The sequence below is a fragment of the Callorhinus ursinus genome, unplaced genomic scaffold (assembly GCF_003265705.2).
Source record: "Callorhinus ursinus isolate GAN/ISIS: 27379988/994484 unplaced genomic scaffold, GSC_fseal_2.0 scaffold23, whole genome shotgun sequence".
NCBI lineage: Eukaryota > Metazoa > Chordata > Mammalia > Carnivora > Otariidae > Callorhinus > Callorhinus ursinus.
Window position 1 is genome coordinate 4,620,585 of NW_027397085.1, and position 20,071 is coordinate 4,640,655.

Consider the following 20,071-nt stretch of genomic DNA (forward strand, 5'->3'; position numbering starts at 1 on the left):
TCTCAGGACCCTGAGATCATTAACTGAGTTGAAACCAAGACTGGGACGCTTAACTGACTGAGCCACCCAAGCACCCCTGTTCAGTCTTTTCACAGGGCAGTTTATTTAGATTCTTCAGACTTTTAAGTCACAATTCTTGAATTGGAAATTCTACTTAAAGGGATTTATTCTAGGCATACCAGGGTGGCTCAGTTGGTTGAGTGTCTGACTCTTGATTCGGCCCAAACTTCTAGGCCCAAAGCCTTTTGGATTAGTCTGCTTAGGCTACCATAACTAAATACCACAAACTGGATTGCTTAAATGACACATTTATTTTCTCACAGTTCTGGAAGCTAGAAGTCCAAGATGAAGGTAATAGAAAATTCGATTTCTGGACCTCTACCTGGCTTGCAGATAGCCGCCTTCTCTAAGTGTCTTTCCTGCATATGTGGAAAACTCTGAAGTCTCTTACTTTTTTTTGTAAGGATACAAATCCTACTCTATTATGGCTTTAACATACAAATTTTGAGGGGATGGACTTCATAACACCTTCAGTGGTGAATTCTATAGGCATTTAAGGAATAAATAATACCAGTTTTCCACAAACTCTTCCAAAAAGTTGAAGATAAGGAATTACTTCTCAATTCATTCTGTGAAGCTACTAATAAACTGAAAACAAAATCGAAGACATCACAGGAACAGAAACCTACAGATGAATATGTCTCATGAACATAGATACAAAAATACAGACAAAACTTTAGCAAATCAATTTCAACATTGTATAATACATCATGACAGAGTTGGGTTTATCCCAGGAATGCAGGATTAGTTTTACCATTTGAAAATCAATCACTGTAATTCACTAACAAGCTAAAAAAGAAAATCATATTACCATCTCAAGGGATGTCAGAAGGCATTTGACAACACCTCACATGTCTTACTGGTGAAACTCCCAGCAAACTAAAATAGAGGGGAATTTTGTCAACCTGACAGAGAGCATCTACAAAAAAAATACAGCTATTATACTTAATGTAGTGAAAGACTGAATGCTTTTCCTCTAAAATCAGAAATAATGCAGGGGATATCTTCTCTCACTATTTCTGTTGAACATCATAGTAGAAGTTCTAGCCAGGGCAGTCAGAAAGAAAAACAAATAAAAAGCATCCATGTGGGAAAAAAAGTAAAACTGTGTTTAGTCACAAATGACATAATCATCTATGAGAAAATCTGATGGAATCTATAGTAAAAGCAACTATAAGTGAATTTTGCATAATTAAAGGATACAAGGTCAATATACAAATACTAATTATATTTCTATATTCTAGTAACATTTAGACAGTGGAATTTGAGACCATAGTATAAAAAATATGAAATAGAGATAAATTTGACAAACTATGTAAAAGACAGGTACACTGAAACTTACAAAACATTATTCAGAAAAATCAAAATTTAATGGAGAAAAATGGGGAGATACTGCTTTGTTCATCAGTCAGAATACTCAATATTGTTTTGGGGGGGCTTTTTTTTTTTAGAGAGAGAGAGAGAGAATTCCAAGCAAGCTCCACGCACTGAGCAGAGCCCAACACAGGGCTTGATCTCACAACCCTGAGATCATGACCTGAGCCAAAATCAAGTCAGACATTTAACCAACTGAGCCACCCAGGTGCCCCAGACGATTAAATATTGTTAAGATGTTATTTCTACTCAGATATTATCTATGAACTCTACACAATCCCAATCAAAATTCCTGTAGGGTTTTTTGTAGAAATTCATAAACTGGTTCTAAAATTCATATGAAATGCACAGGACCTAGAATGGTAAAACAGTTATGAAAAAGAACAAAGTTAGAGGGCTAATACTGCATTATTTTAAGAATTATGTGACAGGACGGGGTGCCTGGGTGGCTCAGTCAGTTAAACATCTGACTCTTGATTTCGGCTCGGGTCATGATCTTGGGGTCATGGAATCAAGCCTCTCGTTGGGCTCTGCGCTCAGCGTGGAGTCTCCTTGTCCCTCTCCTTCTACTCCTCTCCTGGCTGTCTCTCTCTCTCATTCTCAAATAAATAAATAAATAAATAAAATTTAAAAAAAATATGGCGGGGCACGTGGGTGGCTTAGTGGGTTATGCATCTGACTCTTGATTTCAGTTGAGGTCATGCATAATCTCAGGGTTGTGAGATGACTGTGTTGGCTATGGAGCCTGCTTGGGATTCTCTCTCTCCCTCTCCCCCTGCCTCTTCTCCCCTTCCCCACTCACATGTGCACACTCTCTCTCTTTCTCTCTCAAAAGAAAAAAATGATATGGCTATAGTCATCAAAATAGCATGACATTTCCATCAAGATAGGGAAATAGATCAATGTAATGAGTTCAGAAATAAACCCTGAGTTTTGACAAAGGCACAAGGCTTTTGTAGAGGAGAACAATTAGATATCCACATGCAACAAAATGTTATTGAATGTCTATATATTTTAAAAATACTGAATTTTGTTTTGGCCTACAAGTTACTTGAAGATCAGATTGATCCTTTCAAAACTTTTTTAAAAACCTTGTTAGGTTTGATGTAGGCTTTACTATATAGCTAGTTTAGCCCCTTCTACTAAGACATGACCTGTCAAGGGTCTCTACTAATGCTCTGGTTGTTAGCAAAGTCTCTCTCCTCAGGCTGTCAGGAATGTAAATGTTTCCCAGGCCTGCGTGATCTCTCAGGATTGTTATTTTATAGTTCTTGGGTAGTTGTTCTTGCCCAGCCTCAGGAAGACTCAACCTACACATATGAGCATTTTAGTATTTAGATAGTGACTCAAGGAGTCCCTTTTATAGATTTCGGCACCTGTTCTCTCTTCCCTCATTGTACCCTACCGTGCAAAATCTAATCTCCCTAGCCTCCTGAAACTTGAATCTCTATTTCCTCAGCTCAGCAGGATCACCTTGCTATGCTTGTGCTATATTCTGGAAAGTGCCTTCAGGCAAGAGTGATCTTAGGGCTCGCTCTCTTGTTTCTCTTCTCTGGAAGGAGTCATAGATCCTAATTGCCTGTTTTCCAGTGTCTAAATTTTTTTACCCCATATATTTTGTGTAGTTTTTTTAGTTGTTTGCAATGGAAGGGCAAGTCGTGGCAATTATTTAGTCATGATTGGAAGTGAATGGCTTCTATATCTTAGTTTTCATTGAAAAATGTTGTATTCTTAATTTGTTATTTCTAATAAATTATATAACTAGCAAGTACAACTGGCAAAGTAAAAACTACTTTTTTTTTTGGTAAGCATACAGTTTATCTGGTAGGAGCAGAAGGCTTTGTAGTCTTGAGTGGGGGAAGATAGGTTCAAATGTTCAGAAGTTGGTTTGTTTCACAGTGGAACTGATTGGAGGATATCTAATAAAGGCAAAGCAGATAAATTGTGATCCATTGAAAAATGTGCTGCTGTACTCAGTTACTTTTGTGAGATTTTAGGATGGGGCAGATTAGCTAGATCAAAATTAGAAAAGCTATAGTCATAGTTATTCTGAAATTCAGGAAAACCACATGAACTAGTATCCATAAAAATTGACAGAATTTAGAGTATCTAAATAAGGAATGTCAGTATTTTAGGAGACACAGTGGAGAAATGATACCTGATATGTATAACCTGGGAATCTATTTTAATTGTCTATTTTCTGGCTTAGGAAAGAAAACTGTTGTACAGATCAAGACCATATTTCTTTATTTAATTGTGTGACAGCTATTTGTAGCAAAGAAAGAAATTTAGCATTCTTTTTTCTGGCCTCACTGGGTTAATTTCTGTATCTTCCTTATATACTTCTGAGATTTTTCTCCTCATGGTGTTAAAACACATTTTGGTACTGTAGTATTTTGTTGGGTTTAATAATACCTAATTCTAGATTTAAATAATCCTTTTCACCAGAACTTTTAAGAAAGTAATGTTAGTCTTCTCATGTATGCACTTTCATGGGGTTTCAATAAACATAAACTGCTTACATGATTTATAATGTACTGCAAGTATTTTCAAACTAATGATATTTTTCTTTTACCTTTTTGCATGTAGATAACATTATTGTTGGGTTTATGGATGAAACACTCATAAAATAATTCCAGAATGTTGACTGGATTCATTCTATTATCTGTGTTCTTCCTGATTTTTAAATAAGGATTATTACTTTTTGTTTTCTTTTGTCCGTCCCCTCGTTTCAGAAAAAATGAAGAGGAATAAAGTATCTCTATCTAGCATTAACCGTAGAAACATTTTTGGAGAGAACTTACTGTATCAGGCTGCTCTGCATAATGACATTGATCTTGTTCATCATTATATAATGAAAGGGGGAAATGTTAATCAGCCAAGTTATGCTGGTAAGTTGGGGTTAACCCACAATTATCTTGGGAGTGGATTGTAGTTTCTGCTTAGTCACTCCTATGAAAGTATGACACAGTGGGTATAAGGCAAGTCTCAAAGAGAAAGCTTCCAGGTAATTTTTCTGCTTAGGTAGCTGATCACCATCATCTCCCAGGGAAGTGGTAAGGTCGGGAGGGAGGGTCAGGAGAAGAGCATTCTCTTTCACCTTCAAAGATTTTGCCTGCCCAGGGCCCACCAGGTGGGCCATGTGCAGTGGCCTTACACAGAAGGATGCGGTTCCTGTGGCTGACTTGCTGGGTTTGCATGGGCATTGTTACTGTGAGACTCAACTTTGAATGGAAGAGAAGTGAGCTCAAAAGCTGAAAGAAGCTGATGGTATGCTGAGCTGTGGGGGAAACTGAGATAACATGGTAGATGTACAGCAGGGGCAATGGCCAGGGATATGGAGAGAAGAGAGTATAAGGTAGAGATGGTGGGGCAGGGAGCTCAGAACATTTCTTTCTGCAAGGCTGGATCTCTAATACAGTCTTTTTTGTGGAGAGAAGCTGATGTTCTTCTGGACAAGAATGATTCCTTAAGGACACTTAAGTATGTAAGGCACTTAGCAGCACTGGGCCAGTCTGGGTAGTGCTTTTATGTGTCCATACTTTTACTAGTGTTTCTAGACTTTCTGTTTATGAAACGGTGTGAAAAGTCTTATGATGCGCAGGAGTGAACAGCACAGTCCATGGACAAGCTGGTGATTACACTTACTTTAGCAAAGCCTGCATTTATGTGATAATCAGGGTTTTAACAGGCTGTTATTCTAAATCTCATACCCAAGTGAACCGCCAACATCCTGTAACCCTCAACCTTGGATCCTTATTTGCTAGCCAAAGCACTTGCTTCCTTGTGAAATGTGTGGTACTTGCTGTTAGTCTCCTATCTGCTCCTTAAGTTCAGGAGTAGCTCTACATGCAGCTAACTTTACTTTATGGACTTCCCAAGAATCTCTTAACATACTTATTTTCATTAGCCATTTTCTGTGCCGTTGTTAACATCCTTGGTGTCTCTTCCCTGCTTGTCTTCAGCAATTTATTGTGCACTTTCTCCTCACTGCCCTAGATACTTCTGTGACCTTAATGAATCTTTTATCCTTAATATACTTTCCTGGCTTTTTGAACTCTTTTGTTCTCTACTTTTCCTTCTCATTTTGTATCTTAGCTCTGATCTTTACTTCTGGCTATTCCATCTTATAAAATTGCAGAGGGTAGTGTTTTTAAAGACTTGACTACAACCATTTTCATCAGTCACCTTCAATGTTTGTTTAAAATGCAGTTTGTTTAAAATGTTTATTTCGCCCTCCAAAACACACACATGCACACACACACACAGTCTCACAATTAAAATCTGTAGGTTAAAACCTTGAAATCCGCATTTTAACATATTTCCCCAGATGATTTGTATTCTCAGTGAAGTTCAAGAGCTACTGGCAAGAGATGTATGACCTCCATGTAATATACCAGTCATTGTAGTGAGCTTTTACAGTATGCCCCTTATGTACCAGGTATTATGAAAACAGAAAGATAAATATACTAGAAAAGTTTAAATATGTTCTGTGATACAGTCCAAAAAAGGATAAGTGCCTTTTGAGAAATTCTTAAGATGTTACAATAACAGACCAATGGTCTTGTCATAGGTAACATTTGCATTATAAGTCCTCATTTGCATCTTATGGTATCTTTGTCTTTGATTTAAAAAAACGATTGCAATAGTTCTTCATCTATCAAAAACAAAGGTGAAACCAGGAAGTAGGCTGAAGAAACTCGGAATACCCAAAAACAGATCTCATTAAGCTTCATTGTTAAAACCCTCTCAGACCAATGCCTTGAGCATTATTTTACACAGAATTCTACCTGATTCCTAAGTCTCTGGCACATTAGAATGCAAAGAAAGGTTGGCACAGTCCAGGATATTGATAATAGCAAGAAGTTTAACAGCAAGGCAAGAGACAGATAAAAACATAAAAATGAGAGGCCACGTTGTTGAGGACTGTATAATGCAGAAGAACGTGAACTTACACCTCTGTGGGTGTTAACAGTTGCTACATTAGAGCTATAAATAATATTATGATCTTTATTAAAATTTGTTATTTTCACTTTCTGGGAAATTTATTATCTTATGAAGCTTTAGAGAGATTTTCTTTAAGATGGTTAAATTTTTTAAAAAGAAAAAAATTGTTAAGGATCTTCCAACTTGCAGATTTGGAAGATAATAAAAGATCTGTTGTAAAATGTGATCCATCTTTATTTTGAAGGAGTGGTTTTATAACACACAAGGAGTAATCCCTAGGGGAGGGGAAATTCTTTGTACGTTTGATTTCTTTCTGCATTGTGTAGCCATTTCTGGTCTACAGTGGCTCTGTCTACAGAATAAAGATCCTTCTGGCTTTGTCAATGTTGGGAACTTCTTTCAACCTTAAGACATACTAATTAGGGGCACCTGGGTGGCTCATTCAGTTAAGCATCTGACTCTTGATTTCAACTCAGGTCCTGATCTCAGGGGTTCTGATTGCAGGGTCCTGGGATCAAGCCCCGAGTGATCCCCTTGTCGAACCCTGCATCGACTGTCTTCTCGCTCAGTGGGGCATCTGCTGGAGATTCCCATTGCCGTCCCCCCACCCCATAAATAAATAAATCTTTAAAAAAAAAAAAAAGACTGATACTGTTCATCACTGGGTCATCCTTGCTTGGGTCTCACTTAAAGTGGCATTCATTTTTTACTCCTCCCCTGAGCCCCCACTGTTTATTCTGAATTACTGACATGCAGTAATTCTCTTCTTTGGGAATTTTCTGCAGTGAATTTAAAATAGGAGACTGGTTTTCCACTTTACATTTACCTTGTCTTTTAGTCATTCTGGCTCAGGGAAAACAAAACTAATCTTTTGTTATGGTTTTCTCATTCCGATAGCAGTTGTTTTTGTCCATTTTAGGAAACTAATTTATATTGTAGCTTAAGCAAAACCTCAATAAGGAAAGGAAGTTTCCTAGGAGGAAAATCATCATCTACATTTCAGAGTTAATAACTTTTGGATTTCTTACATTTCATTTTTCATCCTAGACTGGTGGCAGATAATCAGGTTAACCAGTATACACACTGATAAGCTAATTTCCACAGGTCCCGAAACCTAAATTAATTTTTATCAAATACTATTGGAGGGAGATAATTTTTATATTATGTTTTTAAAAATAGGTAGTCCTTAATTGGTTATGTTTTAAAAGTTCACATGTGAGCTATTTATTTGAAATTTCTTTTAACATTATGAAAAATTTTAAACATACTGAAAAGGTAAAAGAATTCTACATTAAGCATCCAGATACCTAACACCTAGATTCTACATACTTACTTTTATTGCATACTTACTATAAAGGAAAAACACTCATGTATTTCTTTTCTACTTATATTCATAACACTTCTGATATCAGATGTGTGGGATTTTTGATACATCAAACAATTCTCCAACACCTGCAATGTAGTTCATGTCTGACTAACCCAAATTAGTACAGATCCCACAGGTTAAGGGATCAGTCAGCCACCCCTACTTCAGAGGCCAGTCACAAGTATTAGGTCCCTGGGTTACCTACAATTTCTGTTCAACTTGGCTACAAATTGGAGGTTCCCACAAATCCCTTCTTCAGATTTGATCTTTTCCTAAAATAGCCACAGAACTCAGGGAAACACTTATGTTTACCATGTAAATTTATTATATAATAAAGGATATGACAAAGGATACAGATGAATACCCAGATGAAGATACACAGTGAGGCATGGGGGAGTCCTGGAGCACAGGAGCTTCTATCCCTGTGGAATTGGAGTATGTTACCTTCCCAGCATGTAGATGTGTTGACCAAACTGGAAAAGTTCTCCAAACTCCAGAGTTTGGGGATTTTTATGGAGGCTTCATCGTGAAGGCAGGGCAGGGGACAGGGGGACATAGAGGTGAAACTTCCAAGTTTCTGACTCATGACTTGGTCTTTCTTATGACCAGCCCCCATCCAGGAGCCCACCAAAAGTTGCCTCATTAGAACAAAAGATACTCTGTCACCCAGGGAATAGCAAGGGATTGAGGAGCTCTGTGTCAGACACTTTTATCATTTAGGAAATTGCAAAGCTCTTGGGGCTTCTGTATGAGGAACTGGGGTGAGAGACCAAATATTAGAACAAAAGATTGTCCTAGCACCCCTGTTTACAAGGGTTTAGGAGTTCTGTGCCAGGAACCAGGGGGCAGAGACTAATAAATATTTATTATTTCATTCCTATCCATCTTTAAATCTCTATCTGTCCATCAATCCATCTTTATGTTGATGCATTTCAAAGAAAGTACATTTTACCACTGAACACCTCAGCATTAATATTTGAGTTCAATAGTTTTTTTCTTTTTTGAGGTAAAATTTCCATACCATAAAATGCAGATCTTAAATGTGCTGTTTGGTGAATTTTGGCAAATATATTCACCTGTGTAACACAAACCTCTATCGAGATAGAATTTTTTTTAAAGATTTTATTTATTTATTTGACAGAGAGATAGAGAGCACAGATAGGCAGAGCAGCAGGCAGAGGGAGAGGGAGAAGCAGGCTCCCCACTGAGCAGGGAGCCTGACGGCGGGGCTCGATCCCAGGACCCTGGGATCATGACCCGAGCCGAAGGCAGACACTAACTGAGCCACCCAGGTGCCCCTATCAAGACAATGTTACCAACATCCCAGAAATTTCCCTCATGCCTCTTTCCAGTCATTCCCCACCCCCACTCTCTAGAAGCCACTATTGTTCTGATATTTCTCTGATATTTTTCACTATTTCTTATAGTTTTGCCTCTTCAGTATTTCACCATTAAGCATGATGTTAGACGTAGGTTTCGTAGCTGCTCTTTATGATATTGAGGAATCCTTTCCTAATTTCCTTAGTATTTTTATCAGGAATGGATCCTGGGTCATGATAAATCATCCTTTTATATATTGCTAGATTCAATTTGCTACTCTTTTGTTAAGGATTTTTGCATGTATGATCATGAGCAATATTGGTCTGTAATTTTATTTTTGTTGTAATGCTTTTGTCTGATTTTGGTTTCAGGATTTGCTAATATTTTGTTAAAGATTTTTTTGGTAACCTATGTTTGTAAGTAATATTGGTTCATAATTTTCTTGTAATGATTTTGGTTTTGGTATCAGGGTTATGTAGACCTCATAAAATGAGTTAAGAAGTATTCTCTTCTACTTTCTGGAAGAGTGTGTGTAAGATTGGGGGTTTTTTCTTAAATGTTTGACAGAACTTAAAGTGAGACTATGTGAGCCTGTAATTTTTTGTGGCAAGATTTTGATAATGCAAATTTCTCCTATGTGTGAGCTGTTCATATTTTGTTTCATCTTGTGTCAGTTTTGGTAAGCTGTACTTTTTCAAGGAATTTGTCCTTTTTATCTAACTTATGGAATTTATTGGCATAAAGTCATTTATAATATTCCCCTATTAGTGTTTTAATATTTGCAGATCTTTAGGGATGTTTATATTTCATTCCTGATATTGCTCATTATCTCTCTTCCTTCTTTCCTTTTTCTTTTTTTTTTCCTTCCTTCCTAAAGTAGTTTAAGCTAGAGGATTATCAATTTTACTGCTTTTTTTTTTTCAAAGAACTAACTTCTGGCTTTAAATTTTTCTCTCTTATCTGTATTAAATGTTATTAATTTCTGCTTCTTTTGACCTCTACTTATTTTGGGTTAATTTTTTTTCTTTAGCTTCTTAAGGTTGAAAATAAGGTCACAGATTTTTATACATTTTTCCTGCTGTAGTCATTTAAAGCTTTAAATTTCCCTCTAAATACTGCTTTTGCTGCATCCAACAGATTTTACTATGTTGTATTTTCATTATCATTCACTTTGAAATACTTTTAATTTCTTGTATGATTATTTGTTTGACCCCAAGATTATGTTAGAAGTTGTTAAATTTTTAAATATTTGAGAATTGTCCAGGTATCTTTCTGGTATTGATTTCTAACTTAATTCCTTTTGGTTAAAGGATATACTTTCTGTGAATTTGATCCTTTTACATTTATTGAGAATTGGTCTAATGCCTAGTATATGGTCTTTCTTGCTTACTATACCTTGTGTACTTGAATGATTATTCTTCAGTTGTATCCAATGTTCTATAAATGTCACTTAGATGAAGATGGTTGGTAATATTCAGATCATGTCTGTATTTATGGATTTTTTGTCTAGTTGATCTATCATTTTATGAGAAGAGTGTTGAAATATTAACAACTGTGATTGTGGATTTGTTGATTTCTCCCTTTAATTCTGTCCATTTTTGCTTATATTTTGAAATTTTGTTATTAGGTACATACACAGTTGTAATTTTCATGTCTTCTGATAAATTGACCTTTTAATTATTATGAAATACCTCTCTTTATCTCTGGTAATATACTTTGTCTTGAAGCTACTAAATATGATATTAATATAGGCATCCTCACCTTCTTATATTTCTTGTCTATTTGCTGTATCTTTTTCCATCCTTTTATTTTCAACCTATCTATGTCTTTTTATTTAAAATTTATTTCTTGGGCACCTGGGTAGCTCAGTCAGTTAAGTGTCTGCCTTCGGTTCAGGTCATGATCCGAAAAAAAACTGTAAATAGTCCCAGGATCGAGTCCCGCATTGGGCTCCCTGCTCGTGGGGAGTCTACTTCTCCCTCTGACCCTTCCCCCTCTTGTGCTTTCTCTCACTCACTCTCTCTCTCTCAAATAAATAAATAAAATTTTTAAAAATAAATAAAATTTATTTCTTATAGACAGCATATTCTTATAGACAGGTTTTTTATCCATTTTGACAATCTCTGCCTTTTAATTGGGGTGATTAATCGATTTTCATTTAATATAAAAGGTTGGATTGAAGACTGCAGTTTTATTAAATGTTTTTTGTGCACATTATCTTTTTTTCCCCTCTCTTTGTCTTTGCATTATTTTGTAGTAGTTACTTTGGTGATTGAAATATACATCTTTAATGTTTCAGTCCTTTTAGAGTTAGTATGTTAATATTTCTATAAAATGTAAAAACATTGACCACATCTGCCTTTTGTACTATATATATAACATCTATATACGTTAATAACACCAAAATATAATGTTATAATATTCAATTTAAACAGTCACATGCGTTTTTAAGGAAGTTTATAGGAAAAAAACTCTATTAACCATTTGGTACTCTTCATTTCTTCCTCAAAGCTTTCTAATTACTAATATAGGATAAACTGCTTTTATAACATTTATAGGAATGGGTCTTAAGTGGAGTGATACTGCCTTTCAGGGGACATTTGGCAGTTTCTGGAATCATTTTTAGTTGTTACAACTGGAATGGGGGTGGGGTGCTAGTGGCATCTAATAGAATGCTCAGAACCACAAAGAATTATCCACCCCAAAATGTTACTGCTGAGTTAGAGAAACCCTGGCTTATGGAGAAGGTTCTGGAAAGAGTTAGTGAAATACACTTTTAACATGCAACTTTTAGGTTTTCTTTCATCAATCCTATGATTTACTGGAATTTAATAAATATAACTTATACCACTGTCTCTGGCTAACAAGGATAAAGGATACTTGTCTGTACGACTGGTTTTCTTAAAATAGTGGTGTTAGAACTACTATAAATAGGGGTGCCTGGGTGGCTCAGTCAGTTAAGCATCTGACTCTTGGTTTCAGCTCAGGTCATGATCTCAGGGTCCTGAGATCAAGCCCCACATCTGGTTCCGTGCTCAGCATGGTGTCTGCTTGTTCCTCTCTTTCCCCCTCTGCTTCTCCCCACACTCTCTCTCTCTCAAATAAATAAATAAAATCTTAAAAAATAACTGTAAATAGCTTTTTAAAATAAGGAGAAAAGAAATATATGTTTTTGAAGTAACTACTATAGTAACTACTACAAAATAATGCAAAGACAGAGAGGGGAAAAAAGATAATGTGCATAAGAAACCATAAAACTGCAGTCCTCAATCTAACCTTTTATATTAAATGAAAATCGATTAATCACCCCAATTAAAAGGCAAAGATTGTCAGAATGGATAAAATTTGAAGTGACTTCTGTGCATTCCTACTAGCTGGGTTACTTTAATGGAAGTACCTTGAGCTATAAAGTTCTTTTCCTCTCTTCCCTCCAGGAAAGTAGCCTGCAACTAGCATTCTCTGTGAGCTAATAATGACTCCCTTACAGCCTTTTTATTTGAGTAGGGCAGGAATAGTTTCAAATATTTTTCTTCTTTAAAAAAAATTTTTACTTCTTTTCATATTTTTTCACAACTGAGTTGGTAGGAATTTGATTTGGTCCTCAGATTTATTGAATTCATCTAATAATACAAGTTATTTCATGGTGAGATTATCTTGTCTCATATAATCAAAATATTTTTAAAGAAACAACATAGAGTTTTTATTTTATGGGCAAGCACAAAACATTAAGATAGCAAACATAAGTACCATTTCCTTTTTGTATAATAGGTTGGACAGCACTTCATGAAGCTAGTGTAGGAGGATTTTATCAGACAGCAAGTGAATTATTAAAAGGTGGAGCAGATGTAAATATCAAAGGAATGTACCAGATCACTCCCCTACATGATGCTGTGATAAATGGACATTACAAGGTACTGTGATGTTTTTGTTTGCAAGCAAATACTACATTCTGCAAGTATTAAAAATCTCTGGAACCTATCAGTTTTAGGAATTCCATTTTAGTTCATTCTGCTAATAAATAATCAGAATATGTAATAAAATTTTACTGTGTGATAGATTTGTTGTTCCTAATATGGTAGATGCCATTTTACATGTTACTTTTAATGAGTACAGATGTTTTGGTTATACATAGTCTCTTTTAAAAAAACTTACACTTCTTTAAGACTCTTTCAGTATGGTGCTTTATAGGTTTTACCAGAAAGTTTCCTGCTTGTAGAGTGTTACACAGTGATGTCCAGTCCTAATAGGAGGCATCCAGCTTTATGGACACTAATGTCACTTTCAGAGTCCACATAAGATCTGAATCTTTTGGGTTTAATGATCAGCCAGTATATACTAGCATAGATGTACCAATGGTTAAAATATCAAAATACTGTAGTTCCATACAAATTGGTTAATAGTAGCTGCAATTAGGATGATTGATGGTAATATTAAGTTAAGATGATTGATCCCAGCACATACAGTTTATTTCAGAAGTCATTTAAGCTCTGAGCTTCCCAGACATTTTTCTGGTCTAGGCACCATGCTATAGGACTGAGGCACTTGCTAAAAATATCCTGGTATTTATTTCAGGTATTGGAAGTTGTCTCTGGCTTCAAACTCCTAGGGTAGGAAAGGGAGCTAATCAGCTGGGCTCAGGAAGTTACGTTCTTCTCAGGAGAAATGCCTGACAGGTAGAGCTGGAGATGGCTGCCTAGAGCCACAGGCAGACAGAGCATATCCATTCCTAATGTGAAACAATACTTTAGGAAAGTTTAAGCTGTTTTTCCTTTTTTGATAATATATCACTTGCTAGTAGGTGGTCACCCCTGCACATTGTAGAGAGGGCTTGGGGGAGGGAATTCTGCTTGGGACCTAATTTAATGGCCAGAAGAATGCAGGCTTGGACAAGTGATGGTGTGAGCCCTCTCTGTCCTTTACCCCCTCTTCAAAGCTGGCCTCCATTAGAAAAACCTCTCCAAAGCACTTCTTCCTTCTACTCATGGTAGAAGTTGTCTGCTCTTCAAGTTGTCAGGGCTGACCTATCCTAGTCAAGAGTCTTTTACCCCTTTGGGCAAGGTAAGCCCTGAGCACTGTAATTTTTCCTTGTTTCTTTCTCAGTTGTTCTTTTGTCCCATCCGGTAACTTGGCTTTAGTCAATTTCTGCCTCATGGGTGACAACTGGCTGTCTCCTGTCTGGCCTTTCCAGATATGTAGCCTTATCCTACTCCTTCAGTGTAGTAAAAGGGACCAAAGACACATGCCTCTGACTCCAGAATCTATTTTCCTCACTACTTACCTTACTCCCACTTGTGTTCTTGGGACTTGTGTGCTTCTGGCACTGTGGCATGTCCTGACTGATGGCAGGAGAAAAGAGAATGACAAGACAGAAGTGGAAGTCTCAAGAACGGTCATGAGAATTAAAAGCTGAAACCCAGTGGGGTGGGGTGAAAGCACTGTCTTCTTCATTGCCTTCCCATTTTGTTTAGCTGGGGGAGCCAAAAAGTTTCTTAACCCAGTCCAAGAGAGATTTCCAAAGCTCCAGGTCAGTTCTGGACTGACTTAAGAACCAAAGCCTTAAGAATCAAAGTAGGGCAGGATATTGTTTTGGAAGATGGAGTAGGGATGGCAGGAGCATCAGATGAAGATTGAGGCTAACCTTGAGGGAATCTCTTATGTGAGGCAAAGATGATCAGAAAAATGGTCTAGACCCTGAATATTGTATTGCTCCCATGCCTTAGTTGTCACAGGACTCAGATGTCAGATAGGGAAGCCCTGGGAACCTGATGCTGGACTCAGCACCTGGAGAGTGTGAACTTCTTAAATATTCCAGAGTTGAAGAAAATTGAATATATGTTGTCTTACAGGAATTGACTTTTATACCAAATTATGGGAGATACTAAAAGATAATACCCTATTTTTTAAGAAGTAAAAAGCCATTAATATTTAGAGTAGTCCAAATCTTTAGAGACAGAGAGAAGATTAAGAATGGAAGGTAGAGGGGCGCCTGGATGGCTCAGTTGTTAAGCATCTGCCTTCTGCTCAGGTCATGATCCCAGGGTCCTGGGATCGAGTCCCACATCAGGCTCCCTGCTCAGCGGGAAGCCTGCTTCTCCCTCTCCCACCCCCCCCTGCTGTGTTCCCTCTCTCGCTGTGTCTCTCTCTCTCAAATAAGTGAATAAAATCTTTAAAGAATGGAAGGTAGAGAGTAGAGAATGGAGAGTAACAGGTCATAGTTAAAGGGTTTCTTTTAGGGGATATTAAAATGTTTCGAAATTAGGGATGACTAGGTGGCTTAGTCAGTTGGATTTCTGCCTTCGGCTGAGGTCATGATCCCAGGGTCCTGGGATCAAGTCCTGAATCAGGCTCCCTGCTCAACGGGGAGCCTACTTTTCTCCCTCTGCCTGCCGCTCCCCCTGCTTGTGCTCGCTCTCTCTCAAATAAATAAATAAATAAATAAAATCTTTAAAAAGAAATGTTTCAAAATTAGATTGTAGTTATAGTTATACAACTCTCTTAACGTTGAATTACATTTTTTATTTATTTTTTAATTTAATTTAATTTTTTTTTTAAGATTTTATTTATTTGACAGAGAGAGACGCAGTGAGAGAGGGAACACAAGCAGGGGGAGTGGGAGAGGGAGAAGCAGACTTCCCCCGGAACAGGGAGCCCAATGCAGGGCTCGATCCCAGGACCCTGGGATCATGACCTCAGCCAAAGGCAGGCGCTTAACGACTGAGCCACACAGGCGCCCCTGAATTATATTTTTTAAATGGATGAATTATATCTCACTGAAACTATTAAAAAGAAATACATTTTTTAAATTGAAAAAGATGAAATTTGAGAATTATAGATGATTGGCTCCTGATTCCTTAGAAAAATCAAGAATAAATTATTAGACATAAGGGAGATATTTAGACAAGAATGTAGTGATCTTTGAGAATCTGTAGGCATTACTAAGAACAAGTTACGTCAGACTAACCTTGACTTCCCTTCTATTAGGCTTACTTTGTTAACAGGTGAAGGAAATGGCATAACAAGTTGATATAAGCTATTATGATTTTAACAAAGCTGTTATTTGATGACGTGTCCTGTGGTGTATGAGTATATGAGATGTTGAATTGGAGGTTGGTTGACAGTGTTATTAGGGTCCTCATATATTGAAAAAATATCCCTCAGACATACTGATTATTCATTCCATGTGTATATAGAGTGAACTAAATTACGAAGTTTGATTGTATATTCTATTATACTATAAAGAGCCAAACTCCCTCAATGGGCTCAAACACAACTATATTTTGTTATTGGGAATTTTAAATCCCAGACATCATACCATTTTACTCATAAATACTTGAGCCTGCATCTCTAACAGATAAGGTTTATACCCACAGTATCATCTCACCTAATAAATATTAGCAGTTTCTTAATACCATTTAATACCCTGTCCATATTCAAATTTCCCAAGTTATCTAAAAAATGTGTTTTTATAGTAAATTTTTGTTTAAATCAGGATCGATTAAGGTCCATTCCTTACAGATGTTTGTTGTGGCTCTTAAATATGTTTTAACCTGTAACAGTCCTTCCTTTATTTTGTGTTTTCTTATATTTTCTAGCATCTGGATCTTTGTCTTATAGAATTTCCTAAATTCTGGATTTGGTTAATTTTATTTTTGTGGTGTTGTATAGCTTGTTTCTTCTTATATTGTCTGTAAAAGGATAATCTATTTAGAGACCACAGTCTGGGTGCTAGGTATGCTCATTGGTGTTAGATATCATTGCTTTTAGGCATTTTTAGTAAAATAATATTTTTCAAGTTAGAGGCTATATAAGGAAAAATTATGAGTTCATACTGATACTTCTCTTTTCAACTTAATATTATAGATTTATATTGAACTTTGATTTTGTACTTGTATCTCTTTGTCTCTTAGGCTCAACATTTGTTTTTATTACATTAATTTACTTATTTCTTTATTGTATAATATACTTATAATATTACTACTAGCAATATTATTATTGATATTAACACTACTGTTATTAATGAAACTACTGATGAAGTTTTTTTTTTGTAGTTCTGTTTTGTGCATATTTCATTAGCGATGTATAGTCAAGATACTGTCTTTTCAAATACTTGAAAGAATTTTATTCTCTGAGTATTATGCTAAGCAAAATGAGTCAGAGAACAACAAATACCATATGATTTCACTCCTGTGTGGAAGAAACAAAACAGATGAGCAAAGGGGGAAAAAAAGAGGGAGCGGGGAAAACCAAGAAACAGACTCTTCGCTATAGAGAACAAACTAGTGGTTACCAGAGGGGACATGGGTGGAGTGATGGGTTAAATAGGTTCTCACGACACGTCATCAAATAACAGGGTAATGTATGGAAGTGCTGAATCACATATTTTACACCAGAAACTAATATTACCTGTGTGTTAACTAACTGGAATTTAAATAAAAACTTCAAAAAAAAAGAATTTTATTCTCCTACTTGTTTCTTAACACAAGTAGGTCAGCTGATTTTAGAGGGAAGAAAGAATTTGTTGGGTTTTTTTTTAAAGATTTTATTTATTTGTCAGAGAGAGAGCACAAGCAGGGGGAGTGGCAGAGGGAGATGGAGAAGCAGACTCCCCACTGAGCAAGGAGCTCATTGCAGAACTCAATCCCAGGACCCTGGGATTGTGACCTGAGCCGAAGGCAGATGCTTAACTGACTGAGCCACCCAGGCGTCCCAGGAAGAAAGCATTTGAATCAATAATATGATTAAAGGTGAAAATCCATAAGCAAACTTAAAGTAGAGGTATATTTCCTTAAGGAGGCTACTGTTTGATGAGCCAAAGAAGTGGAGATTGTGATGCTGGCCACTTACTGAAATTGCTCTGCTTGTTCTAGTTAAGAACCTGTGGTAGCTTTAAAATATGTCCACAAATCTTTTAATACTCCTCTTTTCAAAAGGTAGAGCCTGATTCTATTCCCCAAGGTTGTGGGCTGGAGTGTCAGTGACTTGCTTCTAACAACTAGGATATTCCAGATGTGACAGTATATGACTTTTGATGCTAGGTTGAAAGTACTATGGCTTCTTCTTTGTTCTTTCACTTACTTCTCTTTTGGTTCATTATATGAGAGAAGCCAGATGTCATATCATCAGGATACTCATGTAGCTCTATGGAGAGGTCTACATGGCAATGACCTAACGTCTCCATCCCACACCTGTGTGATTGAGGCATCTTAGGAAACAGATCCTCCAGACCCAGTCCAGCTTTTACATAATTGTATCTCCAGCTATCCTCTTGAATACATCCTCATAAGAAACTGACCACACCTCCAGCCCACACCAGTGTTTCCCTGCGTTGCCCGCTTTGGACCTCCATCCTCACCTCGGCCCAAAGTGGACCCCAACTGCTCATGCTCCACCAGGGGCTCCTGCACTTGCTGTCTCCTGCAGATGTGAAGAGTGCAAATGCACCTTCTGCAAGAAGAGCTGCTGCTCTTGCTGCCCCACAGGTGGTGCCAAGTGTGCCCAGGGCTGCATCTGCAAGGAGGCATCGGACAAGTACAGCTACTATGCCTCATGTGGAGAAGAGCCTGTTCAGATGTAAACAGATCACCATAAACATACCTGCAGTTTTTTTTTTTTTTTTTTACTTTTTCATCCTACCTGGACCCAGTTGCTACATTCCTATTTCGATGAAATATTTGAATGACAGTAATCTCATCTAGATGCTTCTGGTGAAAAAAAAGAGAAAAGAAAAAAGAAGATAGAGACAGAACCTGATTAAAACCACCTACCTGTCCTGCTCCCAAATTCCTGACCCACTGAAATTGTGAGATTATAAATATTATTGATTTGGGGGTAATTTGTTAGGTAGCAACAGAGAGCTAATATAGAACCTAAATATAGGTTAAAATGGGGGGAGGGGTGCCTCAGTGGTGTAGTTGGTTGGGCGTCTGACTTTTGGTTTCAGCTCAGGTCATGACCTCAAGGTCGTGGGATCAAGCCCGGTTTTGGTGCAAAGTCTGCTTAAGCTTCTCTCTCCCTCACCCTTAGCCCCTCCCACTTATGCTCTATCTCTCAAATAAATCTTTAAAAAAAATAGGGGGACCTCTTCCCCTAAGCAGCCTGAGGTGACCTCTGAAAATAGTTCACTATTCGCTTGACCCAGAAAACCTTACAAAATCATGCAAATCAAGAGGTTCAAATCTTCATGTTCACTTTAATAACACATGTAAAACTGCCCAGGCCATCAAGGGTCTGCAGATCCAAGTATCTGAAAGACGTCACTTTGCAGAAGCATTGTGTGCCATTCCATTGCTACAGTGGCGGAGTTGGGGGGTGTGCCCAGGCCAAACAGTGGGGCTGGACACAGGATCAGTGACCCAAAAAGAGTGCTGAATTTTTACTGTGCGTGCTTAAAAATGCAGAGAGTAATGCTGAACTTAAGGGTTTAGATGTCAATTCTCTGGTCATTGAGCACATCCAGGTGAACAAAGCCCCCAAGTTGCGGCGTAGGATGTACAGGGCTTATGGTCGGATTTACCCATCTATGAGCTCTCCCTGCCACATCAAGATGATCCTTACTGCAAAAGAGCAGATTGTTCCTAAACCAGAAGAGGAGGTTGCACAGAAGAAAAAGATATCCCAGAAGAAACTGAAGAAACAAAAACTTATGGCCTGGGAGTAAATTCTGCACAGAATAAATGCAAATAAAAATTAAAAAAAAATAAGGGGGAAATACTCAACAAAAGCCATTTATTTACTGCCTTTTGGTAAGAAGAGAGTGTTTCAAGTTAGAGGATATGTAAGTAGGCTTCAGAATTCATAAAATTAAGACTACAGAGGGAAATGGTAAGTGTGGATATTTGGTGAAGCAGAGTATCCATTGCCTAAATCAGAGACTGCCAAAGTAATGTATCCACTCCCTGGGAATCACCAACTCAGATTTTCAGGAAGGTAGGGCTCTAGCCCCTGCCTTTTCCATTCCTCCAGTCCCCTTTCTCATGATCCTTGATCCTCAGTCACTCTAATACT

The 20,071-nt window shown here is 37.3% G+C and overlaps 1 protein-coding gene and 1 pseudogene across 8 annotated transcripts in view; both read left to right on the plus strand.

The window, feature by feature from the left end:
* ANKRD31 (ankyrin repeat domain 31) overlaps positions 1 to 20,071 on the plus strand; it is a 146,598-nt gene that overhangs the window by 43,194 nt on the left and 83,333 nt on the right. For all 8 annotated transcript variants that reach the window (XM_073905319.1, XM_073905320.1, XM_073905324.1 and 5 more), the window contains 2 exons: positions 4,170 to 4,325; positions 12,836 to 12,978. In XM_073905319.1, the coding sequence (XP_073761420.1) occupies positions 4,170 to 4,325; positions 12,836 to 12,978 (299 nt within the window). The remainder of the gene's footprint in view (positions 1 to 4,169; positions 4,326 to 12,835; positions 12,979 to 20,071) is intronic.
* Positions 13,930 to 18,641, plus strand: LOC112839632 (metallothionein-1 pseudogene; annotated as a pseudogene).